Source organism: Polypterus senegalus, chromosome 4 (assembly GCF_016835505.1).
Source record: "Polypterus senegalus isolate Bchr_013 chromosome 4, ASM1683550v1, whole genome shotgun sequence".
Taxonomy (NCBI): domain Eukaryota; kingdom Metazoa; phylum Chordata; class Cladistia; order Polypteriformes; family Polypteridae; genus Polypterus; species Polypterus senegalus.
Genome location: NC_053157.1, coordinates 215,068,347 through 215,086,935, shown reverse-complemented (window position 1 = coordinate 215,086,935; position 18,589 = coordinate 215,068,347). Strand labels below are relative to the sequence as shown.

At 42.0% G+C, this 18,589-nt stretch overlaps 1 protein-coding gene across 1 annotated transcript in view; it reads left to right on the top strand.

The window, feature by feature from the left end:
* Positions 1-18,589, top strand: part of ky (kyphoscoliosis peptidase) — a 32,360-nt gene that overhangs the window by 781 nt on the left and 12,990 nt on the right. The window contains exons 2-4 of the mRNA XM_039751937.1: positions 9,989-10,680; positions 11,091-11,205; positions 15,697-15,814. Coding sequence (XP_039607871.1) covers positions 10,003-10,680; positions 11,091-11,205; positions 15,697-15,814 — 911 coding nt within the window. The 5' untranslated portion in view covers positions 9,989-10,002. The remainder of the gene's footprint in view (positions 1-9,988; positions 10,681-11,090; positions 11,206-15,696; positions 15,815-18,589) is intronic.

Genomic DNA, 18,589 nt, shown 5'->3' with positions numbered 1-18,589 from the left:
AGAAAACATAAAGGTGAAGCCACTGCACTTCAGTTGGATGAATCAGACAGTGGAGAGGAGTGCTGGTCTGAAGACTGTTGTCTACACGTGTTAGCACCGGGTCCATGCTTGTAAGGAAGAGAAGAGCTTAGAAAAATGAAATGCAACCTCGCTTTGGCAGTCTCTCTTTGGGAAAAATAAATATAATTAGCATATACACATTTAGCAAAAATCCTGCCTCCACACCCCATTCAGGTCAGAATACACAAAGAGACTCCATTACAGACACAATTCCAAAAAAAGTCAAGAAACAGAGTTCAGCACGGCACAGTCGCACCTCCTTGGGTGATTATTATGGATGGGCAGCATAGTGGCACAGTGCTTAGCTCTGCATGGGAAATTCTCCCTTTGTCTGTTTACTGCGGGTGTTCTGATTTCCTGTAGCACTACGTGTTTTAAGATTAAATGGTATTAACAGACATTCACGGTCGAGTGTGGGAGTGCAAATGTGTTCCTAGCAATGGACTAGCATCCTGTGCACTGCTGGCTTGAACAATGGATTGTCTCGGACATCCCAGATTGGAAAAACGAGGTTCAGAAATTGGGGTGGAAACAACGAAAATCAGCCTCAGTGTAAATGATGTACTATGTCATTGGCTAGATAGCAATAAGTTTAAATGTGTAACACAAAAGTATTTGACTATCTTATATAGTGCCTTTCACATCTATCAGTCTATCATATAGTGTCTTTCATATCTGTCTGTCTGTAATATAGTGCCTTTCATATCTATCTATCAATCAATTATATAGTGTCTTTCACATTTATTTAGGTATCAATTATATAGTGCCTTTCATATCTATCTGTCTGTCTATCATATAGTGCCTTTCATATCTATCTATCTATCTATCTATCTATCATATAGTGCCTTTCTTCTTGAACATCTTCTTGACTCCTCCAATCCCGCATCAGTTTCTCAGACACGTTGAATTTTGTTGCAGCAGCGCAGTTACCAATTTCTTTTGCCACTTCAATGACTTTTAATATAAAACCAGCTTCATGTTTTCTTCTGATCGAACGTTCCATCCTAGATAAGGGATGCTCTTATGATAAAGGTGTATGAGGGTGTGAGATACAAAAAAACACAAATCAGTGCAAACGTCGAGTCGGAATAGTTCAGGTATTAATGTGTGGTCACGTAGGCACAATACATAGAAATAAAAGGCCGTGTGCTCCGTGGTTACTCTCTCAGGTGGGTGTTAGCATATTGTAATCTCTTGGACCAATGGAATGAGTTTTCCACATTTGACTTATATGACTGACATTATAAAATACCAGAAATTATATGGTAAAATCAAGTCCTGACTTATCTGCAGGAGAACTTAAACGCGAGTATATACAGTAATCCATCTTCTCACCTGCTCATGCCTTTCATATCTATCTATCTATCAATTATATAGTGCCTTTCACATCTGTCTATCTATCATATAGTGTCTTTCATATCTATCTATCTATCCATCCATCCATTATCCAACCCGCTATATCCTAACTACAGGGTCACGGGGGTCTGCTGGAGCCAATCCCAGCCAACACAGGGCGCAAGGCAGGAGACAAAACCCGGGCAGGGCGCCAGCCCACCGCAGGGCACCCACACAAACACACACCAAACACACACAATTTAGAATCGCCAATGCACCTAACCTGCTTTGGACTGTAGGAGGAAACCCAGGGAGAACATGCAAGCTCCATGCAGGGAGGACCTGGGAAGCGAACTCGGGTCTCCTAACTGCGAGACAGCAGCGCCACCACTGTGCCACCGTGCCGCCCTCTATCCATCTATCATATAATACCTTTCACATGTGTCTATCTATCTATCATGTCAGATTTAAGTCAATCAATTTTTTCCCCAAGTTTCTCAACTATCCGGGTCACAGAGTTCTGGTGCCCTTCATGGCAGCACAGGGCACTAAAGCAAACAGCAGTTCTAGTCAAGGTGCCGATTCTTTACTGAGTATGTGTGCTTTTTTTTTTCCATCTTTTCATAGAAATTTGAGTATTGTTAGAGTCCATATTTATTTTTACGACTGCTTTACTTTAACTTGAGAAGTTTCCTGGACTGACGCCCTCATTTTTACAGTGTAATCAATGTAGACAAACCTAGAGGGTTGCCAGCCTGGCCAGAGGGCGTCAGATGTTAGCCGTGTCGAGATTACAGTCCAGTTAGTAGTCTGTGTCTGTACTTCTGCCATGTCAGCTGGGACGTGTGAAAGTGCAACTCCGAGTGTTACCAGAAGGCCAGCCTTTCCAGATTCCAGCCTGGGCAGTGCCAGGTTTTCACATGAAGGTTTCTGTGCTTGTTTGTATCAGGAAACAGCAGCTACAGGAGTTGCTTCCATTGACACAGGCTAAGTGGTGCGGACCACCTCTCCAAACCCATTTGTCCTAATTTACAGTGAGTAGCTCTAAAAAAGAAATGGTCAAGTGAACCTTCCCTGTCAGGATTCCAGTCCGTGATGGCACCGTGGTTAGTGAGTCTACCTTATAGCTTCAGATCCCAGCACAGCAGCCGTGTCTCCATTTTTCCAACGTGAGCTCTTGAAATTGGCCTTCTGTGAGTAAGTCAGACTTTGGTTCCTCCATGGTGCTCGATGCCACCACAATGAATTCAGTTAACTCTCACAGACTTTAACTTGAACATCTTCTACTTCTGGTAACGCCTGCCCATAAATGAGAGATCTGCACATCAGCAGTGCAATTATTCATTTCAATTGGGAAACTTCAGATTATACAAAAGGTGCCATTGTTGACCTTTTCCATGCTTGTAAATGTGAGTCACAATGTGAAACATTTTTCAGTTTTGGTTTTACCTCATCAGATCCAAGTCTGTCCTTTGGGCCATGTAATAATAATAATACTATTTTTTTACATTTACAGTGTATAGCGCTCTCCTCACTACTCAACCACACTCTCCAAGCAGGCCGGCTCCGGAACGTGAAGCCATGATCTCCTTCCTCCTTCTACTACCACTGCACTATAAGGTGGTATCTGTCCATCCAATTTCTGAGCCCACCTCTTTAACCAAGTAACTGGGAGCTAAACACTAGCGTCGCCATATTTAGGACAAATGAATGCACACTGACACAGGGAGAACATGCAGACTCTAAAGAGGCAGTGGCCAAGTCAGAACTGTGCACAACTCTGGAGCTGCAAGACAGAAACACTAAACACTGCACCACTAAGCCCCCCACAAGTGAGGTTAGTACAGAAAACCTCTACTTAGCTATTTGTAACTAGGCGCAATCAATCAATCAACATTTATTTATACTGTATAGCACATATTCATACAAATAAATGTAGCTCAAAGTGCTTTACAAAATGAAGAATAGAAAAATAGAAGACACAATAAAAAATAAACATAAGTCAACATTAATTAACATAGAATAAGAGTAAGATCCGATGGCCAGGGTGGACAGAAAAAACAAAAAAAACTCCAAAAGCTGGAGAAAAAAATAAAATCTGTAGGGGTTCCAGACCAAGAGACCGCCCAGTCCCCTCTGGGCAATCTACCTAACATAAGTCAAACAGTCCTCTTTGTATTTAGGGTTTTCATGGAAGGACCTGATGATGATGGTCACGTAGACTTCTGGCTTTCAGTCCATCAATGTTGGTGCATCATGATGCTTTGAGTAGGTTGATGATGGCGCAGGCCGCCACCACAAAGAAACTGGAAAAAGAAACAGAAGAGAGAGTAGGGGTCAGTACAGATTTTAGAGCCACATTGAATAGTTATTATGAAGAATTGAACATACAGAGTATCAGGATTAAGTTAAAGTGAAGTTAGGAGAAGGCCATGTTAAAGTAATGTGTTTTCAGCAGTGTTTTAAACTGCTCCACTGTATCAGCCTGGCGAATTCCTATTGGCAGGCTATTCCAGATTTTAGGTGCATAACAGCAGAAGGCCGCCTCACCACTTCTTTTAAGTTTAGCTTTTGGAATTGTAAGGAGACACTCATTTGAAGATCTAAGGTTACAATTTAGAATATAGGTGTCAGACATTCTGATATATAAGATGGAGCGAGATTATTTAAGGCTTTATAAACCATAAGCAGAATTTTAAAGTCAATTCTGAATGACACAGGTAACCAGTGTAGTGACATCAAAACTGGAGTAATGTGTTCGGATTTTCTTTTCCTAGTTAAGATTCTAGCAGCTGCATTCTGCACTCGTTGCAAGTGATTTATGTCTTTTTTGGGTGGTCCTGAGAGGAGTGCGTTACAGTAATCTAGTCTACTGAAAACAAAAGCGTGAATTAATTTCTTAGCATCTTTCAATGATATAAGAGGTCTAACTTTTGCTATGTTTCTTAAGTGAAAAAATGCTAAATGTTAAATTAATGTTAAATTACCATACGGTATATGCTCAGGTATAAGTCAGGTCTTGAAACCCAAAAAATTGATTGTAAAATCAGACCCCGACTTAAACGCCCGTTCAAAAATGCGACACTTAATTTCTTTTTTTTTTTACATTTTTTACATCTTCTTGACTCCTCCAATCTCCCATCTGTTTCTCAGACACATTGAATTTTGTTGCAGCAGCGCAGTTACCAATTTCTTTTGCCACTTCAACGACTTTTAATATAAAACCAGCTTCATGTTTTCTTCTGATCGAATGCTCCATCGTAGATAAAGATGTATGAGGGTGTGAGATACAAAAAAACACAAATCAGTGCAAACGTCACTTTGGAATAGTTCAGGTATTAATGTGTGGTCGCGTAGGCACAATACAGTATATAGTGTGAGATTTGCCCGGACACCACCAGTCGGAGACCACATTTTTATAAAGGTCACATAAATAAACACAGGTTTCAGTCCCGAACAACAATAATCACCACAATGAACCTTTTCTCTCTCTCTATCCATGGCCACCTCTATTCTCCTCCTGGGAGCGTCGTCCTACTCCCACTCTCGACTCTGGCTCTCCGGGTATAAGGAGGCGGCGCCCTTTATTCCCTCCCGGATGTACTCCAGGTGGCTGGTGACGATCTTCTGGCAGCACTTCCTGGTATGGCGGAACTGCTGCCCTTTGCCCCGGAAGCACTTCGGGCGTCCCTGGTAGGTTCATCTGCCATCTTGCCTGGTGTGGCGGAAGTGACAATTTTCCAAGTCCCGCAAGACTTACATCGCCCCCTGGCGGTGGCCACAGGTCCCAACGGGTCACAAGCTTTTCTTTCTTCTCCTGTGGTCCTCTCCTACTCCAGGGCGGTTGTCCCCTCATGACCTGGAAGCTATTAATGTCTCCTTCCGGTCCTTTCAGGCATCCCGGCCGGGTAAGAACCCCAGACATCTGTGACAATAGAAATAAAAGGCCGTGTGCTCCGTGGTTACTCTCTCAGGTGGGCGTTAGCATATCGTAATCTCTTGAACCAATAGCGGGAGTTTTCCACATTCAACTTACACGACTGACATTATAAAACATCAGATATTATACAATAAAATCAAGTCTCGACTTATCTGCAGGAGAATTTAAACGCGAGTATATACGGTAATCCATCTTCTCACCTGCTCATACACTTCAAGGTCACATAAGAAATTTGACAAACAAGAGGAGGCCATTCAGTCCATCAGGCCCGTTTGCCTGTTGCAGCAGCGCTGGTTATAACGTATGAATCAAACCCCCCGATAATGGAAATGGAGGCAATTGAACTGAATATGCTATAGAATAGTAAGAATGAGAGAATTAGATGAATTGGTGGGCTTAGGATTTAATCAATGGAAATATTATTGCAACATCTATAGCTTAGTGTGCCCTGAAAATCCCTTACTTGAGTTTGGATGACATTCAGAGAATTAGAATCAGGATGTAAGAAGTAATTAGCTCTAAAGTTAAGGAGGCCATGGAGAATCTGTTGGAGAGAAGTTGAGGTTCAGGGAGGCAGCAGAAACTTACAAGTGATGAGGAGCCATCTTGGAGCAGTGGCTTTGAGAGCCAATAGACATCAGTCAAATTTATCGTCGTCTGTACATCATACAACGAAATGTATACACACGTGTCCTCAGGCGGATGACAATCATATAAACAAAAAGAAAACCAGAAAGAAAGAGCAGAGAGTACAAGTAAGAATCGAGAAGAAGACCTAATCCCCATCTTCGGGCTTGTAAAGTGATCCTCCATAGCCAGGAGTGAGTAAAGACCTCATCTCTGATATGGAAGTTGTTTTTCTGTGTTCCAGTTATGGCCTGGCAGCTTTAAACTGAAATGTTGTAGCGAGTGTTGCTGTGTGAGTTCTGCCAAAGTGGAGCTTCAGGCTTAGGGTTTTTGCTCACAAAATAAGTAGGTCTCTGCGCAGAGACGTATGAAGTCTTTTTGGCTGGACACTTTCTGAGGCAGGATTCGTTGCTTTACATTATTCCCCAACAAAAATAAGTGACCACTTGTACATATACAGTGTAGAAATTGGTGTGGCAGATACTGGGACAGGGCACTACCTCCTTGGAGTGCTAGATGGAAGCCCCCAAAGGGTTACAGTGATACTTCAGATGCCCATAGGGCCTCATGGGAGTTTGAGTTTGGCACAGTGCTGTTCCATGGGTGCCACCAGGGGGTGCTGCGGGACCCTACATTGTCAGGCTACCTCCTCAACCAGAAGTGCTAATGGGCCACCAGAGGTACTCCCAAGTGCAGGATTAAAGGAACCCACTGCCACTTCCCCAAGAGCCAGAGTCGGGAGGAGGAGTAGAGGTGGAAGGACAGAGACAGACAGAAAAAGAGAGAAGAAGAAGAAGAAGAAGAAAAGGCTTACTCTATTATTGTGCTTTTGTACTGTGTTCTTTGTACAGGTTGGAAACTATTGAGAAGAACTTGTGTCTGTGTTTGGTTTGAGGAGCTGGTGTGTTCTCTATAGGCCACAATATATATATTCAACAGAGAAAACTAACACTGCAATAGTTCACGCTACAGCCTTACGAACCGCTCGCTGTAAACACTTTTTTTAAGCACAGGGAAAAAAATGAACATTTGAAAAATCCATAATTTATACAAAAACTAACCATAAACAACCAAGAAAACGAACCTGCAAGTCTTGGATTAATAATCCAACCTTTCTTTCTCAGGCTTGGGTTCCTGCTGTCCAATGCGCTCTCAGCAGTGCGCTCACTCCGAGTCTCATATTTCTCCTTCTGTCTCCTGTTGCCTCTCCCAGGACTTGTGTGGCATCGGGTCACTCCAGATACTCCATAAAAATGCTCAGCCGGAGTGGCCCTCTTCAGCCCCGAGCATCGGGCCTACACTCCCCACTTCAGCTTCCCAACCTGACGCAAACAGAGGCAGACACAAGTTCAGCAACACACATAAGTCTTGGATTTGGCTGTGGGAAACTCTTCCCAAATCGTTTCCCACACAAGCACAGTGTTAAGTACAAATAAACAGAACTTAGTCCCCTTCTTCTTCTCTCACTTTGTCATTTTATGTCAGGGTCAGGAGAAGTACCTAAAAGCAGTCTGGCAAGTGACTCTCTCAATCAGCCCCCACAGGAAAGCCAAACTACATAACTGGCAAGCTTCACTCAACAAATGGTTTTGGGGGGCAGGTGTGAAAGTTATTGTGTGCCCCTACTGGTCTGAAGTACAGTAATGCCTTGAGAAACGAGTTTAATTCGTTCCGTGACCAAGCTCTTAAGTCAAAATGCTTGTATCTCAAATCAATTTTCCCCATTGAAATTAATTGAAATGAGATTAATTTGTGCCAGCCCCCAAAAAACCACCCCAATTTTTTGTTAAATGTTTTCAACATAAGAAAAATGTATTTATAATGAACAAATATTGTATACAAACAAAATAAAACCTAATACATAAAAGAGAATCTAAAGAAATTAACAGATGTTGGCGAAGCTGATTAGCGAATTGTAATGTTTTTTTTCTTTCACTTCACTTTTGCGTAATTTAATTTTCTTCTTCACTAGTTTTTTTTTTTTGCCACGCTTTCATCACTTACATTCACAGGGCATTGCAATAGTAACCTGTCCAAGGAGCTTTGTTTAGTCCTCCCCTTTAGAATGTTTCTGAAATGAGTTAGGCAAGTGTCACTAAATAGCGCCGCTGAGCGATCAAATGTTAGGCAAGTGTCATTAAATAGCGCTGCTGCACTATCAGTTATAACTTTTTCAGGGTGTTTCTTTTCTATAAAGTTCAACACTTTTTCCCACATTGCAAACACTTCCTTTTTCTCACTTTAAGAGATAACCTCCTCCGCAATACCAATCTCCTGCAGAACCTCCGTATGTTGCTGCGTCTACAGTTCCGTCAACTCCTCTGTTGTCAGTTCCTCAGAATGTGTGGGGACAAGCTCTTTGATTGCTCGTATTTCAAATTCTCAAGGCAAAAAATTGACTTAGTGATGGTTCGTATCTCAAAAAACTCGTACGTTGGGGCACTCGTATCTCAAGGTGCCACTGTATGGCTGTTTGGGATTGGTTCGAACCAGAGGCCATTCTGTAGCATGACGCCCCATTGGTGTAAGGATTTAGACAAAGAATGCATACATTCGGTTGCTTTACCCCTCCCTCACTCTCACCATCATGATAAAGGAGCATCTCAAACACCATGAACTCAAAAGAAGACCACACTGAGAAGCACAACTCAGTAGCCATACTGAGACAAGCATGCGGCCTGTTCTGAAGAAAGCTAACCACAAATGATGCCTTAACTAGAGACAAGTCTGTGTACCGCCTGAAACTACACATCACCATTTATCAGGCTGTATGGTTGCCAGTATTCAAATGTACTTTGTTTATTGCTATTATTTTATGAATATTATCAATAATACATATTTTAAGCTGTAACTGTGAGGAGACCTTATAAAGTACAATACCTTATAACCAGTGGCAAGTTTATGGGATTTGAGGCATTCTGACAAAGGCTACACATTATTAATACAAAAGGGAAAAGTACCTTAATATAGAACTCTATCAAGACAAAACACATACCAACAAAAAACACACCTCCAAGTGTCAGTACAACAGCTTCCTGGTCAAAACAACAAAAGCATTCATAGCCTCTTTGCCAAATTGAGAGTTATTTATTGGAGCTCCGTCCGACGGGTCACTCTGATTGCAAAGGTCACCTCCTCCAGCTGGGCTTCTTACAGTATATCATACAAACCAGAACAGGGGGCTACATGCCATCACTGGGTGGATTCTCGGAGCTGTGGGGAAAGAGGAGAGAAAGTTAGTGACAACACCCCCCTCTGGCGCCAGCAGGTTAACACATACCTTGAGTGAGACCATGATGAGATCCTCCGACACTCATGTGTGACAATGGGTTACTGTAAGTGTGTGTGTGTGTATACCTTTAAACAGAATAACATGCCACCAGGGCTTGCATCTAACGCCTGGACAAACTTGTTAAGAAGGCAGGCTCTATTGTAGGAGTAAAGTTGGACAGTTTAACATCTGTGGCAGAGCGACGGGCACTAAGCAAACTCCTGTCAATCATGGAGAATCCACTGCATCCACTTAACAGGATCATCTCCAGACAGAGGAGTAGCTTCAGTGACAGACTTTTGTCACTGTCCTGCTCCACTGACAGACTGAGGAGATCGTTCCTCCCCAACACTATGTGACTCTTCAATTACACCCGGGGGAGTAAATGCTAACATTACTCAAAGTTATTGTCTGCTTTTTTATTTTTATTTATTTCATTGTTATCACTCTTTAATTTACTATTGTTTCTTTGTATCAGTATACTGCTGCTGGATTATGTGAATTTCCCCTTGGGATTAATAAAGTATCTATCTATCTATCTATCTATCTATCTCTAATGTGCCCAGAATCAGCTCTGGTTTCAATTGGTTGGATAATGGATGAACAATCCTGGTCAGGATCTATGCATGCATTTCTATTTTCTAACCTCACTTTTCCAGTCTAGGGGTTTGAGGTATAATTGAGTTGAAAATGAATGTTGGCAGAAATGATTTGCAACGCAGTCCTTACATTTTGTATCACTTCTTTCCCTACAGACCTTGGTGCTAAAATGGGGAGCTGTGGCAGTAGCTATGTGAGGCGGACTGTACCAATTTCCCCTACGGTGTCTCCTCCACATTTCCTGGGCCACGCCAATGCCAACAATAACAACAATACCGACTTCCCAGAGGATACATACTCCAGGGGACAGCCTCAAAGAGACCAGAACACACCGGAAAAGTGCAATAAAGCCAGAGATCTCAGTCTCTCTGATGTCACCAATGGAAACCATGTCAGGCAGGTATCCAAAAGAGACTCTTCCTCCCAAGTCTTAGGGGAAATAGTAGTTTGTAAGGAATGGGACCTGCAAGGTTCTTTGGCCAGAAGTAATGACAATGGACGCTGTTCATGGATCAGTTCCGCTTCCAAAGCATCCCTATCTGATTTCCGTTCAAAAAAAAATATGTTTGAATTCTGGGAAGTAGCTGAGCAAAACAAGAAGAACAGCAATGTGGAGAAACCTTCTACTAAGCGGCAACTTTCAAATGAGAGCACCCAGAACTTCCGAGTGGTTAAGAAGCCCACAGTGAGAAAAGACATTCCATACACTGTGGAGGCCTCCACATTGAGCATCTTACCTGGAGAAAGAAAGACTAGCATGGTAGGACGGAAGTCAAGAAAGGATCTCTTCCATGATCCCAAGGTGTTCAGAAGAGTGGACAACCATGTTTTGGCTGCCAGCAAGCAGGTAAGTCAATAGAAAAAGTACCTCTTCCTTCCATTGGTTAACAGTTGTTTCCCTGTGTTATTTGGGACTCTAAATGGAAAATTCAGTTTGAAAGATTTCTAGACTGGAAGATTGGACATCTTAAATAAGTTACGTTTCAAAGAAATTGTGAAATGAGCTCATTTGGGTGTAAACTTGAACCCTAAGCTACTAATGGAGATCATATGTTATGGCTGATCATTTTACAGCTAGTCTTTTCCACACCAGCCCAGATAGCAAACTCTTGTCCTCCACAGGGAGAGTAACTTTGGCTCAAGTTGTTGTCATCCTTCAATTGGCTCACTTCATTCTATTCTACATATCTGATTAATAAATACTATCTGGCCTACACTCATCCTCACTGGTTTTCTTTGCTTGACTCCATAATGAAGCTGAAGACAGAGAAAGTGCACTCTGTTCAGAAGATCACGCAGTGTATCACTCAGGGGGCCCAGAGCGACTTGGAGAGGGTCCGAGCGATATGGATCTGGCTGTGCCATAACATTGGTGAGTAGACTTGAAGCAAATTTATTTGACATTTGCATAGCAGAGGTGGAAATGGCTGACAATATGAGCGATTAGTGAACTGGACACATCCGTGAAATTTCTAACATTTTTAAAACACGCCTTTTATTAACTGCAGTTCCTCTTGCACCATTTTTGCTGTCTTCACATATATAATCATTATAATCATTAAAAGGTTTTATTAATATGCAACTCTTCACACAAAGGATGCTCTTCAGATTGCTTTACACAAAAGAAACAAGTACAAATATAAATGCAGTAATAAATAATTAAAATAAATAATAAAATAAACAACATTAAAGTAAAAACACCCTCACTGCCCACTTTATTAGGTACACCTTGCTAGTATCGGGGTGGACCCCCTTTTAACTTCAGAACTGCTGTTAGTCTACATGGCATAAATTCAACAAGGTGCTGGTAAAAGTCCTCAGGGATCTTGGTCCATATTGACATGATAGCATAACGTAGTTGGTGCAGATTTGTTGGCTGTACACCCATGATGCAAATCTCCCTTTCCACCACATCCCAAAGGTGCTCTATTGGATTGAGATCTGATGACTGTGGAGTCCATTTGAGTACAATGAACTCATCGTCATGTTCAAGATAGCAGTGTGAGATGATTTGAGCTTTGTGACAAGACGAGTTATCATGCTGGAAGTAGCCATCAGAAGTTGGGTACACTGAGGTTATAAAGGGATGGACATGGTCAGCAACAATATTCAGGTAGACTGTGGCATATAAATGATGCTCAATTTGTTCTAAGGGGCCCAAAATATCCCCCACACAATTACACCAGCCTGAAACGTTGATACAAGGCAGGACGGATCCATGCTTTCATGTTGTTTATGCCAAATTCTGACCCTACCGTCCGAATGTCGCAGCAGAAGTCGAGACTTATCAGACTAGGCAACGTTTTTCCAGTCTTCTTTTATCCAATTATGGTGAGCCTATGTGAATTGTGGCCTCAATTACTTGTTCTTAACTGACAGGAGTGGCACCCGGTGTGGTCTCCTGCTGCTGTCGTCCATCTGCCTCAAGGTTCGACATGCTGTGTGTTCAGAGATGCTCTGCTTCATACCTTGGTTGTAACGAGTGGTTAGTTGAGTTACTGTTGCCTTTCTATCACCTCAAACCGATCTGGCCATTCCCCTCTGATCTCTGGCATAAGCAAGGCATTTTCACTAAGAGATCTGCCACTCACTGGATATTTTCCCCCATTTGGACCATTTTCTGTAAACCCTAGAGATGGTAGTGCGTGAAAATCCCAGTAGATTAGCAATTTCTGAAATTCCAGACCAGCCTGTCTGGAACTAAAAACCACATCACGTTCAAAGTCGCTTTGTTCTACATTCAGATGCTTGTCTTGAACTTCAGCTGGTCTTCTTAATGTCTACAGGCCAAAATGCATTGAGTTGCTGCCATGTGCTTGGCAGATTAGATATTTGTGTTAAGAAGCAGATGAACAGCTGTACCTAATAAAGTGGCCAGTTAGTGTATATATTTTAAGATTGCTTTTAAAAATATCCATGGACTGGGCTGTCCTCAAATACAGTAATCCCTCCTCGATCACGGGGGTTACGTTCCAGAACCCCCCGCGATAGGTGAAAATCCGCGAAGTAGAAACCATATGTTTGTATGGTTATTTTTATATATTTTAAGCCCTTATAAACTCTCCCACACTGTTTATAAATATTCCCCGCAGAGTTATACAGCATAATCCCTTTGTATTCTCTTAGATATTAGGTAAGATTCCATGAAATTATGTATATAAACACACTGTTTATATACAGTAAAACCTAAATATTATTTTAAAGATATCGAGTGTCTCCGATATCACATATGTTACAGCCATTACGATAGACAGGCCACCAGCAATAAATACGTACAATGCAAGAAAAATAATATACAGTAAATGTGTACACAGTGACACTAAACGTACGTACATGTACTAAGTACTGTAAGTAGAAAATTAATTATGGTTACTCAACAACAATGACACGATGACTTGTCCGATAACAATGAGTTTAATTTTACTGCACAACAAAGGAGAGCGTTACAGCCCTTCTAAAGGAGCCACTTCAGGCGACTGTGTAGCATCGTCGTTGTTCTTCCGGCAGTCTTCAATCCAAATCCCTAAAGCAGATTCCATCCAGACTACTGCCTTATTACATCCACTTACAACTCGTTTTGCACCCTGGTTAAAAGGACACTGTGGCCGTAGATCTTATATTCCTTTCCTACTTTTAAAATAAAAAGAATCGTAGCCTTCAACAAATCCAAAACGTTTACCTTTTCAGCAATCGTTAACATCTTCCTTTGGCGTTTGGGCACGGCCCCTGAAGCAGTAGCAGATCGTTTTGGAGCCATAATGAAGGGCTTGACTATGCACAAAGATAAACACAAAAGAGCACAACTCTTTACACAGCGAAACACGCTGATGCTGAATGAGCGAGACGAGACTTCCTGGTTAACACTGCATTCAGCACGCAGGAACTTAACTGCGTGCTCTGATTGGTTAGCTTCCCAGTCATCCGCCAATAGCGTCCCTTGTATGAAATCAACTGGGCAAACCAACTGAGGAACATTTACAGAAAGTAAAAAGATACATTGTCCGCAGAACCCGCGAAGCAGTGAAAAATCTGTGTTATATATTTAGTTAGGCTTACATATAAAATCCGCGATAGAGTGAAGCCGCGAAAGTCGAAGCGCGATATAGCGAGGGATTACTGTAATTTTTTCAAAACCAAAGGCTGTGAATCCTAAAAGCAAGTCACTCCATTCTTAGGAACAGAACAAGATCCCAAACAAGATCCCAGTTGGAGAAATACAAAGATGTAGGACCATTAACTGATTTAAAAACAATTCCAACGATTTCAAAATCAATGTGCAGTGACCTATAAAAAGACTGTTTGTGGACCTAAATTCTGTATTATGCATTTGGGCGTGAGTTACAATAGTGAAGTCTATTGAAAATAAAAGCATGCGCTAAATGTTTAGTGTCCACGAACCAAGAGAAAGGTTGACTCTTGACAATGCTACTTAAATAAAAAGAAGTGGACCAAGTGACATGACTAACGTGGGACGTCATGCATAAGGCAGAATGTAAGGGTCCTCCAAGATTGTAAACTTAAGATGGCAGCCACATCACATACATCCAAGCTTTTGATTTTCTTTGTAAAAACAAACTGTAAGTTTAGTTAAGGAGAGGTCATTGGATTAGTGTTAGACCTTTTGTTTTAAGACTTTGATTCTCTGGGTTTTATTTTAGGTTTTGATAATTGGTATTTTATGACCAGTTAAAAAACTTTATTCTGGTTTTTCCATTAACATACTTGGGCAGCATGATAGCCAGCAATGGACGCACAGAAGCGGACGGCAAGGTATCTGCCATCTTTCAAAGACTCGTGCTCAATCTGGTCAATACCATCCATCGACACGAGGCTGAAGATTCTAATCTGTTCAACAGCATTGTTATCCCGACAACCATCTGTGCCCGCAAGACTTAGAAGAGTACAAATGGGATCACCCACAGGCTCAATGTACTCCAGCAGTGATGATGGAGAAGAATCCTAGGTGTCACCTACCAAGATCGCCTCACCAACTACTATAGTCCAGAAGAGACCATCACGCAGCACAGAATGAGATTTGTGGGGCATGTCCTTATGGAGGCCAGACAGCTGTCAAGCAAAGGCTGCTATCTGAGAAGTCGCTCCAGAGGGAAGAAGGAAAGTTGGCAGGCCCCCCAGGAACTTGGTGAACAACATTCCAAGCCAATCTGAAGATCAACATCACAAGGGAAAACGTGGAAACCGTAGCTGCTGACTGAAATCAATGCGCCCATCTGCGTTTGAGGAACTACACTAAGCTATTTAACACTCATTCATTTCTCAATCTGATCTTCTAGGAAAATGCAGCCATTTGGCACCTCCACTGTCAATTCAGGCATGACACTCATGGACCTGAATTGGAATAAGTTGGCTTGGGTATACGTGTGTGTGACTAAACGGGTTTACGTGGTGCTCCTAGTTTGTGTGCCCTGTCCATCCAATTTCACATCCACTTAATCCACATCGGGATTACTAGCAATTGTTGTATGCTTTAAATTGTAATTTAATCTCAGAACACGCTGACCCTGTAATATCTGATTATCTGGTTTACTCTACTTTGTATTCCAAATGTTAATCTTCTGTTAATATCAGTGCTTGAAGTGGGCAGGTACTCACCAGCATGCAGTACTGGCACCTCTTGCAGTTTCCATCTAGAGTACCAGCAACGTTACCAGTGCATATGGGGGAACCCCTCTCCCCCACGCTCTTCAATTGAGTGCTAGTACATCGCCATAAACAGAGTACCGGCAGTAATTTGGTTACAATTAATGGATATCTCATGTACAGTTACCTAAAACACCTTATGATGGTAAACACTGAAAGAAAATAAGACAACAAATACTGATTGATTTGATTTTCTTCTCAGAATATGACATCACTGGCTACCTTGGCCTTTCAGAGAAGCTGTGCTCGCCGGAGCAGGTGATTGAGGCAGGCAAAGGCGTGTGTTGTGGATATTCCCGTTTGTGTCTGGAGATGTGCAGGTAATTTTTTTTCCCCCTTTTCTTAGGTAGGAATGATTTCCAGCAGCCATGCCCTGGGCTTCTAGCATAATCAGATGGATTTTTTTTCTTAGAATGTTCCAACACTCTAGACCAGGGGTGCCCACACTGTTTTTGGCTTGCGAGCGACTTTTAAAATGACCAGGTCAAAATGATCTACCTACTGTGCATTAAAATTGCCATATACCATATATGCTCCAATAAACGTCGAGTCTCTTATTGTCGCCGGTCTCTAATAAGCGCCGGGCTTCAGAGGGGACGCGGCCAAATAGTAGCCGGTCTCTAACAGTAGCCGGGTCTTTGATATTTGCCAACTAGCGTACATTGTAAGCGTCTGTATCTTTGCATGTGTAATACATGTGCATGTCAGCACGTTGCATATATAAGAAATACGGATATACCAGTTTCTAAAACTGCTTCATTTTCGTGCCGGGTTGACCAAAATACGGACAAACCTGGAAGAAGAGGAAGATGATAGTGAACTGGACAACAACAAAACCATCATTGTGGATTCGGACGACAAATAGCAGCCAAAGGTATAGAAAGATATTGCCATTTATCTTTAACAGTCTTATGCAGCATGTGAAATTCAAATAAAGTAGCTGTTTGTAATATTAGCCAATATTTTTGTGTACCGACGCGTGAAAAAAATATTGCGTTTTGAAAGTTTTTGTTAATAATGGCCGGTCTCTAATAGCAGCAGGTCTCTATTAAGTGCCAGGAGCCGAGGCTAGTTTTGCAAATAAACGCCGGGGGCAACTATTGGAGCATATACGGTATATTTACTGAGTATCAGAGGTGGGTAGTAATGAGTTATATTTACTCCGTTACATTTACTTGAGTAACTTTTTTAAAAAATTGTACTTCTAAGAGTAGTTTTACTGCACCATACTTTTTACTTTTAGTTGAGTAAATTTGTGAAGAAAAAACGCTACTCTGTCTCCGCTACATTGGGCAACACTCGAAGCGTTACTTTTTTTCCATTAGATAAAGTCTGACAGACAATTTTCAATCTGCTCTGTGTAGCGCATGCTGTCAAGTTGCACACACGCCTTCCATTGCGTCTCCAGCTCTGACGCGAGGTTTTAGATGTTCCCCAAATCAAGGTGCTGCAGCTTTGAGGACAGATGTTACATTTTTCATTTGAAAACATTAACTGAGCTGATCATATTGACCATGGGGTTCTCTTGTCCTTGCAGCTATAAATTAAGCTCATTCAACATGTTGGTCAGATCAGAAAAAAAATGCCAAGTCTAGTGGCCATTGATCGTTATTAAGTTGCTTGTATTCTGCATGTTTAATGACAAGGAGAAACTCCTTTTTCTCCTGCCATGGGTCTTGAAATTTTTCCCTAGCCATCTGTTTCAACGAAGGCCTCATTTTATCATCTCTCCATCTTGGAAGGACTTCTTATGCTTAATGATCAAGTGACCCACTCGGAACGATGCTTCGGTGTGTCTGCCTTTGCTGTTGAATTCAGCCGAGTGAAAAAGGACGGCTGTTCGATTAACTGCGATTTTAGTTCCCTCTCTTTTCTCTTTCTCAGATCGCTTTTCGGAAGGACGTCAGTTTCGTAGTTTTTATGAACAGTTCGAAAGTGCCTTTCCACATTGTCCTGCTTTGGAATAGCAATGATAGATTGACAGATCAGACAAACGCACTTCGATTGTGACACTGCGAGAGAAAAAAATCCTCTTCCAATTCCACATCCAGCCCATACACCCCTCAAACTATTTTTTTTTTAAATCCCTTCTTTAGTCTTTAGAGCAGCAGTAGCTCAGTCGGTAGAGCGGGTTGTCCAGCAATCGGAGGGTCGCAGGTTCGATCCTGGCTCCCGGCATGAGAATGCAGCTGTTGTGTCCTTGGGTAAGACATTTAACCTACCTTGCCTGCTGGTGGTGGTCGGAAGGATTGATGGCGCCAGTGTTCGGCAGCCTCGCCTCTGTCAGTGTGCCCCAGGGCAGCTGTGGCTACAAAGTAGCTTATCATCACCAGTGTGTGAATGGGTGAATGACTGTTGTGAAGCACCTAGAGGGGTTCTTGAACTCTAGTAGGAGCTATATCAAATACAGGCCATTTAGTCGATATAAATTGGAAGGCTAACCCAGCGTTTCTCAACCTTTAAGTATTTGTGACCTGAGTTTTCATAACAGTTTTAATCGCACCCCCCTAACATTTTTTTGAAATGTAGATGCATAATTTATTAGACCTGCTTAACTTTTATCGACATTTATCTAACTCTATATTTATTGTTCTAGTATCAGAGTGTAGTTTAGGTTAATTTGTTTTGGTTTCAACAGATGTTTTTTTCATATTTTTGATTCTTGTTTTCTTTTTTTCACATCTTCACGCCCCCCTTTTTGTTACTTTGCGCCACCCTAGGGGGGCCCGCCCCACAGGTTGAGAACCACTGGGCTAACTAGATCACAGCCGGAGTTTTGCAGTAGCTCACGCGTTTGATCGTGCGTGCAGGATGACCAGTGTGTTAGAAGAAAAGAGATCTCAGACTGGCCTGTATGTCAGTCAAGTGGCCAATGCCATAGGGAGGATATATGATAGACTAACATTTAAAAAAACATTTTTTTTAATGCAACGCGATCTACCTGCACTATGATCGACGTATTGGGCACCCCTGCTCTAGACGAGAACAGGCCATTCAGCTTAACAAAGCTCGCCAGTCCTATCCACTTAATTCTTCTAAAATAACATCAAGTTGAGTTCTTAAAGTCCCTAAAGTCCTACTGTCTACCACACTAC